General features: G+C 36.1%; 1 protein-coding gene across 1 annotated transcript; it reads left to right on the top strand.

Moving 5' to 3' along the window:
• Nucleotides 1–869: 869 nt before the first annotated feature.
• LOC126616975 (uncharacterized) lies at nt 870–1523 on the top strand. The gene has a single exon (XM_050285073.1). The coding sequence runs from the start codon at nt 870–872 to the stop codon at nt 1521–1523; it is 654 nt and encodes a 217-aa protein (XP_050141030.1).
• Nucleotides 1524–17287: the final 15764 nt, after the last annotated feature.

Consider the following 17287-nt stretch of genomic DNA (forward strand, 5'->3'; position numbering starts at 1 on the left):
TAAATTTATAGACTAAATTTTGTAAACTAATCAAGCCCATAAAGTTTGCCAAACCCGATTCTTCAAAAGTAGATGGACAATCATACTCCAGACACTTTGAAGCTCCTAGGAAATTACCTTGTCTTGGCTTCCTTTAGTTGGGAATAGCAGAATGACCACAACAGCTAAAGTGCAAAGGAAGTTCCGCTAGACCCTACGATCGCCTGGAAGACGGATTCCAACTCTGCAAAGGAGGTTCTTGTCTGGAAGACGAACTCCAACTCTGAATCGAGGGTTTAGCGGATTGTGCTTCTTATCTAAGTTTTGCGCATGATTCGTATTTGGACATGCAACGAGCAGAATCGGAGTTTATTTTAGGGACAAGAAAACTTCAATTCGAGATAGCTTTAGGACCAAGAAAGCATCATAGTGTTATTAAACGCCCCATCCGGTTACTATTTAAATGAGGCCAAAAAGTAAACTTCAATACCGGTTAATTTTAAAGAAAACTAATGAAAAATGTTTGAAAACCTTTAGTTTTAACGAAAAAGATAAAATAAAGGGTAAAGTGAATTGTACCATGATTGACTATTTAGTGTTAAAGTGTGGTTTTTCGTTAAAGTGAACAATACCGGGAGCTTTTCGTTAAAGTTTCCTTAATTTTAATCAATTCCCAATCAAGAAAGGAAAAGGATTCCTAGACAAATAAGGAAATCTGGTCCGCCACGTCCTATTCGATTTGGGTTTTCCTAATTTAACCCTAAGTCAACTCACTATGAATGACTGACCCAAAAAATAAATAAAATCACCCACTCAGAATCTCTATATATTCCTCCACCCTCGTAAGTTCACACCCCAAATTGTCAAGTTCTCTTACGTGCCTCGACAACATGAAGCTCATCGAGAACTTGAGGCTTAGGCTTTTCAACGGGGCTTTTGACTCCTCAAAATGCGACAAAACAACAGTGTTGGCGGTGGATAGGATACGCAAGTTAAGGAAGAGGAAAGAGGAGGACATTGTCAAGATGAGGAACAAAATTTCTGCTCTCTTGCAGTGTGGTCAAGACCCAATTAATAAAACTTGCACTGCTCGTATTTTGATCGAAGATCTGATAAGAGAAGAAAACATTTTGGAGGCGTACGTGTTGATCAAGGGTTTTTGTAACTTAGTTAGGGGTAGGCTCTCAGTTATTCAAGTGCAGAGGGAATGCCCCGAAAATGTAAAACAAGCGATTAGTAGTTTAATTTTTGCAGCTAAAAAATGCTTCCATGAGATTCCAGAATTATTGACACTTGAGAAAATTTTTAAGAAGAAGTATGGAAGTGATTTTGTGCTTGCGGCTACTCAAACCAACTGTGTTACTCCCGTGATGGTTGAGAAGCTCTCAAATAGAAACTCTACAGACGAAGAAATAGAGAAGATTATTCAACAAATAGCCATGCCATGCGATATAAATGGAGAACAACAAGCGTGGAACTGTCATCCCACATCACCATACTTATATGATGGAGTTGCGTACAATGCTTTTCTCAATTATAAGTGAAGAAATTGTAGTATCCAATTTGGAGTAGTTTACTCTTTGAAAAAGAAATTGGTTGTTTACTATAATTTAGCTAGGAATCATGTATGACAGCAGTGCTTATTACTTTTTTTTATTTTTTTTATTTTTAAGTTTTAGTTTAGAGTAATGTTATTCTTACCATCTAAATATATCACAATTTCATATCAACTTATACAGAAATTGAAGTGGATTAACACATCAATTTAAAAAAATCTTGTACCAGCAAAGGTGAATAATCACATTAATAAAAAAATGATTCTTTTTTTTTTTTTTTTGAAAAGCGGGGACAATTGGTGGCAAACCATGGTTATCCACCCCTTTAGGGGGATAAGAAGACTCACAAAGGCATTTCAACCTTTTTTTATTTTTAAGAAATTGATGAAACTCTAATGTTCACGTTTTCTAGGCTCACAATTGCCTCCTCCTTCCTCTCATCTCTCCATCAGCATTTTGCTTTTCCAACGACTGATGGTACCCCTCCACCTCTGCCGATGACTAATCAAACCTCCACAATCACAAATGAGAGGTTCAGGGTAAGAAGACCACAATAACTGAAGCTCAAAGGAAATTCCGCTGGACCCTGCAATCGTCTAGAAGATGGATTCCAACTCTGCAAAGGAGGTTCCTGTCTGGAAGACGGACTCCAACTCTGAATCGAGGATTTAGCGGATTGTGCTTCTTATCTAAATTTTGCCCATGATTCGTATTTGGACATGCAACTAGCACAATCGGAGTTTATTTTAGGGACAAGAAAACTTCAATTCAAGATAGCTTTAGGACCAAGAAAGCATCATAGTGTTATTAAACGCCCCATCCGGTTACTATTTAAATGATGCCGAAAAAGTAAACTTCAGTATCGGATAATTTTAAAGAAAACTAATGGAAAAAATTTGAAAACCTTGATTTTTAACAAAAATAAATAAAATAAAGGGTAAAGTTAATGGTACCATGATCGACTTTTTAGTGTAAAAGTGTGGTTTTTGGTTAAAGTGAATAATACGGGGAGCTTTTCGTTAAAGTTTCCTTAATTTTAAAGGAAAACTAATGAAAATGGCTTCAAAACTTTTACTTTGAACCAAAAACCACCTACTAACTTTATTTAATGATAAGGACAAGAGAAAAAAAAATAAAAAATACATAACAAAAGTTTGGTGCTTTAGCCTCCTTTCTTCGAAGCTCACCTCCTCCGCACCAACTCCTTCACCGCTGGCATCCCCACCCTCCCCTAACTTTGCCTCCGATTCTCGGCCAGCAACCGCCATGGCAACGAGCTTGGCGAAAAGGAACAAGAGGATCAAAGCCAGCGACGCCGTCTACTGCCCTTGTTAGCCTTCTTTCTCTCTTTCTTCACCTTTGAGTTTCTGCTCCTCTTCTTCTCCACCAACCTCTCCTCAAAAGCCTCAAGGATTTCATGGATCAGCTGCCGGTTTGGCGAAACGTCCCACCGTGCCCAAAAACTCATGTAGCTCCGAAAGCAGTCGCACTGGAACGTAGGAGGGTGGTCCACCCAAAACTATTTCAAACCCAGATTTGATCCAAGATGCTAGAAGACATTACTAGCAACAAATTACAACAAAACCAAGCTAATTTTACCTCTTTTTTTCAAGGGTTGTAGCTTGATTCCATTAGAGCAACTCTCACCGAGAACCCCTGCTTGGATTATCCTACTTCCCATTACAGAATTTAACATGCAATGGTACCATAGTTATCCCCAGCTTGCGCAGGTCTTGTATTTTGGTGGTTTGGGGTCTCAATTAAATTGGAATTTGTTGTGATGGTGCTTGGAGTTCTTTTTGGCTATGGTGGTTTAGAGAGAATGACTCGAACAATAAACTGGTGGGTGCGAGTGTGCCACTACTAGATGCCGCTAGTAGACAGGATTTGAATGATTGAGATTGTGCCTAAGTATGACTTCTAACCAAGAGATTGTGCCATTAAGTGGGAGTGGCTTAAATCAAGGTTCTTTCCTTGACATAAATATAAGGACTTCACTTATGTGGATAAATGTAACAATATGTAAATGGCAGGTTTGCTGAAAATGTAAATGACTGATGAAAGTAAATGACTAGTATTGTAGATTGCTTGTAAATTAAATGAGTGGAAATGAGCTGTACATAAATGTAATTATTTAAAGTAAAAAACATTATAAGTACAAAAGGCTGCCAAATACAAGGTTTGAGCTTGTTCCCAAGGGATCGGGCAAGTTGCTCTAGTCTTGTGGCAATTTCTAGGGGTTTGGGGAATGGGTTTGAAGGTTATAAATAAAAATACAAAGGAGATCGATACTACCGAGTGTGCAACAAAGCAATAAACAAGGAAAGTAAAGGGTGCTTGGCTAAAAGTAAATGTTTACAAGGAAATTATAAAAGAGGCCAACTCACATTTCCACCACATGTGTTTACAAGTAAATGTTTGGAGAATGTTTGGGGAATGGCAAATGAAATAATATTAAAAGAGGCCAACTCACATTTCCACCACATGTGTATTAATCCTACTTGCAATAGATTAATATTTAAAAAAAGCAAGTTGGCTTCTTTCCTCCACATGTCCATCTCTAAGTTTGCCAACATCCTTACTCACAATAAAGCCATCGCTTTAAATCATGTGGAGAAACATTCCCACATGCAACTTTTGGTTTATTTGCAAATAGTCCCCCCCCCCCCTAAAATGTCATATTCTGGCTTTTAAACCCGTTTAAGTAAAATTGTGCATATTTTAGGTGCAAACACCTTCCACACAACAGTCGCGGTTTGCAGTAGAGTACACTGCCAACAATAGTATTGTGCACTGATTGCAAGGTCCACAAGAGTACCATGTTGTTGCATCTTAGCCAAATGGGAAATTTTGCATCGGACATGGATCCTCTACGGATCCATTGGTCCTAATCTACCAAGTCACATCATCCAGGTTGTTGAAATTTGATCCAACGGTTAAAGTTATTATAACTTTTAGAATAGGCCCCTGTTTGTAGTCGTTGGATTAAATTTCAATGACCCAGATGATTTAACGTGGTGGATTAGGACCAATGGATCCGGAGAGGATCCATGTCCTTTTGCATCGGTAGTTGCAGGAGCTTTAATTAATAGACTCGAGCTTATTCTTTGCACTTAGAGGAATGCGCATAGAATGGCAACATTGTCTGTAGTTGTGTCATTCGAGGAGTTTTGAACTAGAACAAGATTCAATGAATCCAAGTGATGTAAGGTGAGAGGATCTGATGTGTTTAGCACCTCCTCTGTTAGCTGTGTTTGTAGTAAAGCTTAGTTGTGTTTGTGGCGAAAGATGAATGGGTGTCTAGAGTCACCAGGATCGTGCTGATCTGATGCCATATAAATTGATGTGTGAATATGTTTGTATTGGATAATTGTAACTGTACAGAGACAATAATTTCCTACAATCACTCCAAGATGGATCATGACTATTTGATCCTACAATCCCTCCATATCATATCACAATCTGATCGCTCACTAGTTTGTTTCCTTTAGTAGACGCAACTATTGTATCTTCATGCACAACCTTTATAGTTAACCCCTTTCACATCTATGTAAGAGGCGAGTCTCATTTAGGCATTCAACTTATTTATCAATTTCATTTATGGCGTTAACAAGTCTTTAGTATATTTAGACTAAAGATTAAGCGAGTTTATAAGGGAATGAAACATTGTGTTTCAATAAGGCCTTATGATTTGACCGCTACTCATACCAGAAGAGAATGTTTGGATAAAGAGAGAAAGAGATGTTGAAGAAATGAAGAAGCACTGACTTGTATGATATCAATTGAGAATTACAATGCACCTCAGTTTTTCTATATCAACTACATAGCACATTAAACTTGGTAGCTAACTAACTCTAGCTATAAGAAACTAACTTTTCCTTTAACAACCTGTTATTCATCTCAACTTATCATCCCACAGGATTATAACACATGGCAACTCACAAAATGATGACACTTGTCGCTTAATACCCCTCAATCTCATCAAAGAATTTCAGCCAGATATTAAGACAATGCTGCAAAAATAAAGGAAAGTGAAATTAAACGATCAAATCTTCTTTTTGCACTCCTTTCCCAAACAAAATGGTAAATTGTGTCCAAATGTTTAATTCTTATTTGAAACCAGTGGCGGATCTAGGAAATAATATTAGGGGGGTCAGTATGAATAGCTCCCGCAACGCGCAAACTTTTTTATACCAGAAATATCATGCATATCGTCATTTCATTGAGTCTTGGTAGGCCTGAAGTCATTTGAAAATGCATACTACACACATGTTAATGTATGCAAAGGGCCGCACCCAAGGTATTTATGGACATTCATCGGGTTTTGGTAGGCCGAAAGTCGATTGGAGGGCATGTATGAAGCCAACTCTAATCTTCAAAACGGCAGCACTCAAGGTATCCATGGACATTCACCGATGTTCGGAGGGTCAACACCTAAGGTATCTATGGATGTTCATCGAAGTTTGAGGGGTCAGCTAACCCCCCTTGCGCATTAATGGATTCGCTAGTGTCTGAAACAATGGTTTAATATGAGCGGAGAGCAAATATCATAGTCTAGATTTGGTGGTGAAGACAAATATACCTAAAAATCTTTCAAACTTAATCGTATCATATCCAAGCAACATATGCAATTCTATTTCCAAGTGCCTTATACTCTGCCTCCACTAAAGTTCAATACACACCATTTTTTCTTCAATTTTCATGAAATGGGTATCGCCATTATTGTATTAACTTTTGCGGTCCAATTTGCATCACTATAAGCTAACTCCAAATTAATAACTAAAATATGAAAGGCCACAATTTATATATTTCCTTGTAGATAACATCGAATCCTTTTAACCAGATAAAAATGAGCATCGATTGGAGTAGACATGAACTATAACAAGCATAGTTCACAGCACATAGGCTATATCATGTCTAGTGAAAGTTTACTGCAAAGCTCCTACCAAACTCCTATACAAAGTGCAAGACAAAACTTACAATGTCATTCCAGCCTTTTGAAGCACATCTCTGCATACATAGATTGAGAAATAAAAAGATCCCATTACCCTCGTAGGTGACTTGTAATCCCTACAAATTATATAAATTAATTAACCATTAAAATATATATTATATATATATATATTCTTTTAAGGGTTTTTATCACTAATGGTCCCTGAAATTTACCCTCACCATCAAGATGGTCCTTGAAATTAAAAATCAATAAATGTTATCCTATAAAATAGGTATCACAAATCAATGTGGTCATTCCATCACAATTCTATTAAAATTTCCATTAATTGCTGATATGGCACATAAATGGGCCCCACAAGAATTACAAGGTTTTTTTTTTATCACAAATGGTTCCTGAAATTGACCCACATCATTAAGATGATCCTTCAAATTGAACCACACCATCAAGATGATCCTTAAAATTGACCCACACCTGGTCCCTGAAATTGAAAATCAATCAATTTAGTCCTTGAAAATAGGTGTCGCAAATCAAAACCGTTAGGGCGTGGTCAGGGCCTAAAATGGACAATATCGTGCTACGACGAAGTTGAGCCCAGGATGTGATGGGGTCCCGGGCCGAGATGATGTCGGGTCTCTAAGGGGGTGGATTGTAACATCCCACATCGCCTAGGGGAATTGATCATCTAAGCCTTATATGTATATTCTCATCTCTACCTAGAACGAGGCCTTTTGGGACCTCACTGGCTTCGAGTTCCATCGAAACTTCGAAGTTAAGCGACTTCACGCGAGAGCAATCCCATGATGGATGACTCACTGGGAAGTTCTCGTGTGAGTTCCCAGAAACAAAACCGTGAGGGCATGTCTGGGCCCAAAGCTGACAATATCGTGTTACGGCGGAGTCGAGCCCAGGATGTGGTGGGGGTTAGGGCCGGGATGTGACAAGTTTAGTTTTAGAAATAGTGTGAGTTATTTTGCCATAGTTCCATAAATAGTGTGGCTTATTTTCATTTAGTATCACAAATAGTGTGGTTATTTTGCTGTAATTCCAGAAATAGTGTGGATTATTTGTTGTAGTTTAATAAATAATGTCAGTAATTTGGTTGTGGTTTCATAAATATGTGGTAATTTGTTGTAGTTTTAAAAATAATGTGAGAAATTTTGTTGTAGTTTCATAAATAGTGTGATAATTTTACTGTAGTTTCATAAATAGCGTGGTAACTTTGTTGTAGATTTAGAAATAGTGTGGGTAAAGTTTTAGAAATAGTGTGAGTAATTTTGTTGTAGTTTCATAAATAGTGTGGTAACTTTGCCGTTTTTTTATAAATAATGTGAGTAATTTTGCTGTAGTTTCATAAATAATGTGGTAATTTTGATGTAGTTTCATATATAGTGTGGTAATTTGTTGTTATTTCATAAATAGTGTGGTAATTTTGCTATAGTTTTAGAAATATTGTAGGCAAAGTTTCAGAAATAGTGTGAGTAATTTTGTTGTAGTTTCATAAATAGTGTGGTAATATTGTTCTAGTTTTAGAAATATTGTAGGTAAAGTTTCTGAAATAGTGTGAGTAATTTTTTTGTAGTTTCATAAATAGTGTGGTAATTTTGCTGTAGTTTCATAAATAATGTGAGTAATTTTGCTGTAGTTTCATAAATAGTGTGGTAATTTGCTGTAGTTTCTCAAAAAGACAAATAACACTAAACCACACGTTAATTTTTAACTTGAAAAACAAAACTCAAATATCCAAATTTAGTAACACCACAAATTCTAATATCATAAGACCCAATTGATGTTCATCACTGGAAACAAAACTCATAGTAAATAAGGCGTGGACTTTGATCTTGACATCATCAGGGATGTTCGTCGTCTTAGAGGAGAGGATGGTCTCAACTATCATCCAATTACTAAAAATTAATCACTTCAAATGCAAATCCCAAATGCCAAATTCAATCTTGCAAGTTCAACTAGACTACTCATCATGACGTTATTCTGTCGTGAAGACTGCTGGAATAGCTATTTATGAAACTATACCAAGAACTAGACATTATTTATGCAACTGGACCAAGAAAGAGACATTATTTATGAAACTGTAACAATTATTGTACACTGTTTATGAAAATGGATCAAGAACTAGACACTAATTATGAAACATAACAAAAAACTAGGCACTATATATGAAAGTAGACCAAGAACTAGGCACTATTTATGAAACTGGACTAAGAATGAGACATTATTTATGAAACTATGCAAACTACTATACACTATTTATGAAACAATACCCAATAACTAGACACTATTTAATCAAGAACTATGCACTATTTATGAATCTGGACCAATAAATAGTGTTGTACTGTTCAGTTTCATAATTAATATATTACCGTTTAGTTTCATAAATAGTGTAGTACCGATCAGTTTCATAAATAGTGTTCGGTTTCATAAATAGTATAATACCGTTCAGTTTCATAAATAATGTAGTACCGTTAAGTTTCATGTATAGTATAGTAACGTTAAGTTTCAAAAACAGTGTAGTTTTGTTTAATTTCATAAACAGTGTCTATTATGAACGTTCAAATCCCGCACACTGGGTTTTTTTTAATAATTTTAAATCTATATTCGTTTCCCATGCCTTTCACTAGTAAACAACTCATGCTAATTAGAACTTTGCCTTTCTCCTTTCACAAAGTTTGCCGATGATAAACTAAACCAACCAAATGGAAAAAGCCATTCATAAAGCTCAAAAAAATGGCACTCCTCCATCAAACCTCTTTGTTGTACTTTCAACAATTAGAGGAGCAGCAAACCCGCACTCAATAACTTTAAATGAAAAAGGAAAAATATTTCCTCACTCAAGAATTTTAATGCCGAAAATTCAATAACAAAAACAAACACAACAACTCCAACTTCCCGGTCGCCGTCGTCTCCACCTTCATCATTATTCAATTGCAGAAATTCAATAACAAAAACAGAAACGTAAATTGAAATCAGAAATGAAATCGTAATACACAAATCTTTTAAACAAGAAACCAATCGAACGAGAAAGAGAGCATTGACACAGAAGAAACCGAGCTCCAGAGGATTGATTCTGAGACGCTCGCATGTGCTATCGGATTCGATCGATTCAGTTGATTCGATAAATGGTGGAATTTTAATTGAAAATGAAAAACAAGTTGGGTGGAGAGAGAGAGAGAGAGAGAGAGAGAGATATATATATATATATATGTATATATATATATGTATATATATATATATGTATGTATCATTTCAATTGCAACAATGGAGGAAGTGGAATTGAATTGGAAATAAAAATAGGGAAAATTTGAAATAGGTCCAATTTTATAAGTCTACTTTTGAAATAGATCCAATTTTTAATGACTTTTGACTTTTGAAATAGGTCCAATTTTTAATTATTTTACCCCATAAAAATAATAGCAAAGAACAGAAAGAGAGATCGAGAAAGGGAAAGAGTTATTGAACCAGCAAAGCTTGGGATCAGGGGTAAATTAGGAAACTCAATGTTTGGGCCATTTTTATTGGACTAGTTTAGTGTTAGGATTTGTCCTAATCATTAAATAAAGTTATTAGATGATTTTTTATATTAACTTTCAAAATTTTCAAGCCATTTTTATTAGTTTTTTTTTTTTTTATGTGACAGCGTCAAAATCTAGAAAAAAAAATTGGTAAAGGCCATTGTGATATTTTCTTAAAAAGGCATTTTAGACTTTTGAAATTGAAAATTATGGGTAGTTTAGGAATTGAAAAGGTTTCATTCGAGGGAGCCAAGTGCTTCCTGTTTTTTCTCCCGGCAGTTCTTGTGTTTTATCCTAGCAGCACTTTTTAAGAGGATGCACCTCCTAGGTGCTTCTTCAAATCTTACTCCAAGTGTTTCTACTTTTAACTTAAAACACTTCTAAAATTTTGCCAAACCATCATTTTTCACATGTAAGCGCTTTTAACTATTTAAAAGCACCTCTGAAACAAGGCCCGGTAATTCAAGTGCTTGGTTGTGGGGTACTATAAAAAGTGAGGTTGGGTGAAGTTAAAGTTGGCCATAATTGTTCCTAACAGTGTGAGTTTGCTTGTCATTTTTTTTAACAAACAATAGGATAATTTACATTAAATTCATCCAAATTACGAAAAGGGGGAGAAGTGTTAAACCTGGAATGTAGTGAGTTGATTCTTTAAAACTAGGGCAATCCACCACTTGGAAGTTTATTAGTTGTATTCTTTTTAGTTAGGCAGCATCTTCATCCATCCCCAATTGCAAGGGTGAAATTGCCTTCTTGCCCAAAAGAAGATGCTCCACCGGTGAAAAATGGGAAGTGTAATTGTCGGAAAGCTAGGTGTTTTGGTAGCTGCCTTGCCAATTATTATAGGGGCTTGCGCTCGGTTGATGAAGCAGCAGAGGGAGGTCCACCCCATGTGAAGGAGACATAACCAAACGACTCGAACATGATGCAATAACAACAGTTGGATTTACCAACGGTCTATTGTTGGGTTTAATTCGAGGTCGTTTTGTAGTTGTGACAAATCTAGATTGAGCCTTTGTTCCTTTTTGGTTTCTCAAAATTATAAACATAAAGTTGTCCGTCATTGCTAGACAAAAAAAGGAGAGAGACTTCTTCTATCATCACATCCTTAGCAAGTTGCCGTTGGATTTCCAACAGTAAAAAAATATTAAAAAAAATTGGTGTTGCGCCACGTGGTGCATTGTGGTGCGTCAAATTCTAAAAATTTGAACGGCTAGGATTAATCCAATTCAAAAAAATTAAAAAAAATCTAAAAAAATCGCCATTTTTTTAAAACAAACATTAAAAATAAAACTTACAAAGTTCATACTTAAAAAATCTTACAAAGTTCAATGTACTTGCAAATTAAACACTATTTTTGTTGTTGTAAACAAACGATATTATCTTCTAAAGAGGTGGGGGTGTAGGCTAAGCCTCACAATGAGCTAATCAAACCTAAGGCCTTTTAATTACAAGTGAAGAAAAACACTACTAGACTGTATTACTAAGTGACAATTAAACATTTAAAATTAAACAAAAATCTACGGCGATAATGTCATGTAGGAATAAGATGAAGAAAATATTGTAAAATTTAAGATATATATTTGTGAATAGTAATTGCTCTTGCCCTTGCCTTCCTTCTTCCAAACTTGTAGACTTGCACAAGGGGAATTGAAGTGAATAATACGGACAATTTTGCTGCCCTTGCCTTCCAATTGTCATTGCCATCCACCAACGGATGAAAATACACTTAGGGCTAGTTTTGAGATTTTAATGCCTAGACTGGAGCGACAACAGAAAAGCCTCTTAACTATTTATGCCTAATTACAGATGCACACAAAAAAATTTGAGTATTTTGTTTTCACTTTTTGGGGAATGGAATTAAATCTTCATTATTTTGTTTTGACTTTAATAGCAGTCAATGCAATAAAAAAAATCTTGATTATTTTGATGGTTAATGCTAAAGAGACTAAATTTATATACTAAATTTTGTAAACTAATCAAGCCCATAGAGTTGGCCAAACCTGATTCTTCAAAAGTAGATGGACAATCATACTCCAGACACTTTGAAGCTCCTGGGAAATGGCCTTGCCTTGACTTCCTTTAGTTGGGAATACCAGAATGACCACAATAGCTGAAGTGCAAAGGAAGTTCTGCCGGACCCTGCGATCGTCCAGAAGACGGATTCCAACTCTGCAAAGGTGGTTCCTGTCTGGAAGACGGACTCCAACTCTGAATCGGGGATTTAGCGGATTGTGCTTCTTATCTAAGTTTTGTGCATGATTCGTATTTGGATTACAACTAGCACAATCAGAGTTTATTTTAGGGACAAGAAAACTTCAATTCAAGATAGCTTTAGGACCAAGAAAGCATCATAGTGTTATTAAAGTCCCCATCCGGTTACTATTTAAATGAGGCCGAAAAAGTAAACTTCAGTTCGGTTAATTTTAAAGAAAACTAATGAAAAAAGCTTGAAAACCTTGAATTTTAACGAAAAAGATAAAATAAAGGGTAAAGTGAATAGTACCATGATTGACTTTTTAGTGTAAAATTATGGTTTTTCGTAAAGTGAACAATACCGGGAGCTTTTCGTTAAAGTTTCCGTAATTTTCATCAATTCTCAATCCAGAAAGGAAAAGGATTCCTGGGCAAATAAGGAAATCTGGTCGACCACGTCCTATACAATTTGGGTTTTCCTAATTTAACCCTAATTCAACTCACTATGAATGCCTGACCCACCAAAAAAAAAAGAAAAAAAAATACTCACTCAGAATCTCTATATATTCCTCCACCCTCGTAAGTTCACACCTCAAATTGTCAAGTTCTCTTACGTGCCTCGACAACATGAAGCTCATCGAGAACTTGAGGCTTAGGATTTTCAACGGGGCTTTCGACCCCTCAATACGCAAGTTAAGGAAGAGGAAAGACTAGGACATTGTGAAGATGAGGAACAAAATTTCTGCTCGCTTGCAGTGTGCTCAAGACCCAATTAATAAAACTTGCACTGCTCGTATTTTGATCGAAGATCTGATAAGAGAAGACAACATTTTGGAGGCGTACTTGTTGATCAAGGGTTTTTGTAACTTAGTTAGGGGTAGGCTCTCAGTTATTCAAGTCCAGAAGGAATGCCCCGAAAATGTAAAACAAGCGATTAGTAGTTTAATTTTTGCAGCTAAAAAATGCTTCCACGACATACCAGAATTATTGATACTTGAGAAAATTTTTAAGTATGGAAGTGATTTTGTGCTTGCGGCTACTCAAACCAACTGTGTTACTCCCGTGATGGTTGAGAAGCTCTCAAATAGAAACTCTACAGACGAAGAAATAGAGAAGATTATTCAGCAAATAGCCAAGCCATGCAATAAAAATGGAGAACAACAAGCGTGGAACTGACATCCCACCTCACCATACTTATATGATGGTATTGCATGCGTACAATGTTTTTATCAATTATAAGTGAAGAAATTGTAGTATCCAATTTCATATCACAATTTCATATCAACTTATAAAGAAATTGAAGTGGACTGACACATCAATTTAAAAAAAAGACCTTGTACCAGCAGAGGTGAATAATCACATTAATTAAAAGAATGATCTTTTTTTCAAAAAAAAAAAGGGTGGGGGGGGGACAATTGGGGGCAAACCACGGTTATCCAACCCTTTAGGGGGACGAGAAGACTCACAGAGACATTTTAGCCATTTTTTTTTTTTTTAAGAAATTGATGAAACCCTAATGTTCACGTTTTCTAGGCTCATAGTTGCCTCCTCCTTCCTCTCATCTCTCCATCGTCATTTTGCTTTTCCAACAACTAATGGTACCCCTCCACCTCTGCCGACGACTGATCAACCTCCACAATCACAAGTGAGAGGCTCAAGGTAAGAAGACAGTTCATCCCAAAGATCTTTGAGTTTGGTGTAGTATGTGAAGATTGACCGCTGTCCCTAGCGGCATTAGCCAATTTCTTGTTGAATCTGATAAATCCTTGAATTATTGCCTTGTAAGAATCGATCCTCAAGATCCTTCGATTCTCCCCCTAAATTCTCTATGGGCCTCACGGACATTTCAAAAATTTACTCGAACAATAAACTGGTGGGTGCGAGCGTGCCACTACTAGATGCTGCTAGTATACGGGATTTGAATGATTGAGATTGCGCCTGAGTACGACTTCTAACCAAGAGATTGTGCCACTGAGTGTGAGTGGCTCCAATCAAGGTTCTTTCTTTGCCATAAAGATAAGGACTTCACTTATGTGGAGAAATGTAACAATATGTAAATGGTAGGTTTGCTGGAAGTGTAAATGACTGAGGAATGTCAATGACTGGTATTATATATTGCTTGTAAATTAAATGAGTGGAAATGAGTTGTACATAAATGTAATTATTTAAAGTACAAAACATTATAAGTACAAAGGGATGCCAAATACAAGGATCAACCTTGTTCCCAAGGGATTGGGCAAGTTGTTCTAGTCTTATGGCAATTTCTAGTGGTTTGGGGAATGGCTTTGAAGGTTGTAAATAAAAATACAAAGGAGATCGATATTACCGACTGAGTAGCAAAGCAAAAAACAAGGAAAGTAAAGGGTGCTTGGCTAAAAGTAAATGTTTACAAGGAAATTATAAAAGAGGCCAACTCACATTTCCACCACATGTGTTTACAAGTAAATGTTTGGGGAATGTTTGGGGAATGGCATATGAAATAATATTAAAAGAAGCCAACTCACATTTCCACCACATGTGTATTAATCCTACTTGCAATAGATTAATATTTAAAAGAAGCAAGTTGGCTTCTTTCTTCCATATGTCCATCTCCAAGTTTGCCAATATCCTTACTCACAATAAAGCCATTGCTTCAAATCATGTGGAGAAACATTCCCACATGCAACTTTTGGTATATTTGCAACTAGTCCCCATTTTGGCCTTTAAACCCAATTAAGTAAAATTGTGCATATTTTAGGTGCAAACACCTTCCGCATAGTAATCGTTGTTTGCAATAGCGTATACTGCCAACAATAGTATTGTGCACTGATTGAAAGGTCCAAAAGAGTACCATGTCATTGCATCTCTGCCAAATGGGAAATTTTGCATCGGACATGGATCCTCTCCGGATCCATTGGTCCTAATCTACCAAGTCACATCATCCGGGTCATTGAAATTTGATCCAACGACTAAAGTTATTATAACTTTTAGAATGGGCTCCTATTTCTAGCCATTGCATTAAATTTCAATGACCCGGATGATTTAACTTGGCGGATTAGGACCAATGGATCCGGAGAGGATCCATGTCCTTTTGCATTGGTGGTTGCAGGAGCTTTAATTAATAGACTCGAGCTTATTCTTTGCACTTAGAGGAATGTGCATAGAATGGCACCATTGTCAGTAGTTGTGTCATTCGAGGAGTTTTGAACTAGAACAAGATTCGATGAATCCGAGTGATGTAAGGTGAGAGGATCGGACGTTTTTAGCACCGCCTCTATTAGCTGTGTTTGTAGTAAAGGTTGGTTGTGTTTGTAGCGGAAGATGAATGGGTGTATAGAGTCACCAGGATCGTGCTGATCTGATGCCATATAAATTGATGTGTGAATATGTTTGTACTGGATAATTGTAATTGTATAGAGACAATCCTTCCCTACAATCAGTCCAAGACGGATCATGACTATTTGATCCTACAATCACTCCATATCACATCATAATCAGATCGCTCACTAGTTTGCTTCCTTTAACAGAAGCAACTATTGTATCTTCATGCACAACCTTTATAGTTAACCCCTTTCACATCTATATAAAAGGCAAGTCTCATTTAGGCATTCAACTTATTTATCAATTTCATTTATGGCATTAACAAGTCTTTAGTATATTTAGACTAAAGATTAAGCAAGTCTAGAAGGGAGCATTGTATTTTAGTAAGGCCTTATGATTTGACTGCTACTCATACCAGAAGAGAATATTTGGAGAGAGAGAAAGAGAGGGAGAGAGAGGGAGCGAGAGAGAGAGAGAGAGATGTTGAAGAAACGAAGAAACAATGATTTGTATGATATCGGTTGAGAATTACAACGCACCTCACTTTTTCTATATCAACTACATAGCACATTAAACGTGATAGCTAACTAACTTTAGCTATAAGAAACTAACATTTCATCTAACAACCTGTTATTCATCTTAACTTATCATCCCATAGGATTATGACATATGGCACCTCACATAATGATGACACTTGTCGCTTAATACCCCTCAATCTCAGCAAAGAATTTCAGCGTAAGATTCAGACAATGCTGCAAAAATAAAGGAAAGTGAAATTAAAAGATCAAATCTCCTTTTTGCACTCCTTTCTCAAACAAAATGGTAATTTGTGTCCAAATGTTTAATTCTTATCTGAAACAATGGATTAATATGAGCGAAGAGTGAATATCATAGTTTAGATTTGGTGGTGAAGACAAATATACCTAAAAATCTTTCAAACTTAATCGTATCGTATCCAAGCAACATATGCAATTGTATTTCCAAGTTCGAGAAACACCATTTCTTCTTGAATTTCCATGAAATCGCCATTATTGTATTAACTTTTGCAGTCCAATTTGCATCACTATATGCTAACTCCAAATTAATAACTAAAATATGAAAGGCCACAATTTATATATTTCCTTGTAGATAACATAGAATCCTTTTAACCAGATAAAAATGAGCATCGATTGGAGTAGACATGAACTATAACAAGCATAGTTCACAGCATATAGGCTATATCATGTCTAGTGAAAGTTTACTGCAAAGCTCCTACCAAACTCCTATACAAAGTGCAAGACAAAACTTACAATGTCATTCCAGCCTTTAGAAGCACATCTCTGCATACTTAGATTGAGAAATAAAAAGATCCCATTACCCTCGTAGGTAACTTGTAATCCCTACAAATTATATAAATTAATTAACCATTAAAATATATATTATACATATATTCTTTTAAGGGTTTTTATCACAAATGGTCCTTGAAATTAAAAATCAATCAATGTAGTCCCAGAAAATAGGTATCGCAAACCAATGTGGTCATTTTGTCACAATTCTAAAAAATTTCCAAATTTTTCAATACCTAGAATGTAGTGAGTTGATTCTTTAAAACTACGGCAATCTACCACTTGGAAGTTTATTAGTTGTATTCTATTTAGTTAGGGAGCATCTCCACCCATCCCTCATTGCAAGGGTGAAATTGCCTTCTTGCCCAAAAGAAGTTGGTCCACCGGTGAAAAATGGGAAGTGCAATTGTCGGAAAGCTAGGTGTTTTGGTAGCTGCCTTGCCAATTATTACA

The sequence above is a fragment of the Malus sylvestris genome, chromosome 3 (assembly GCF_916048215.2).
Source record: "Malus sylvestris chromosome 3, drMalSylv7.2, whole genome shotgun sequence".
Classification (NCBI taxonomy): domain Eukaryota; kingdom Viridiplantae; phylum Streptophyta; class Magnoliopsida; order Rosales; family Rosaceae; genus Malus; species Malus sylvestris.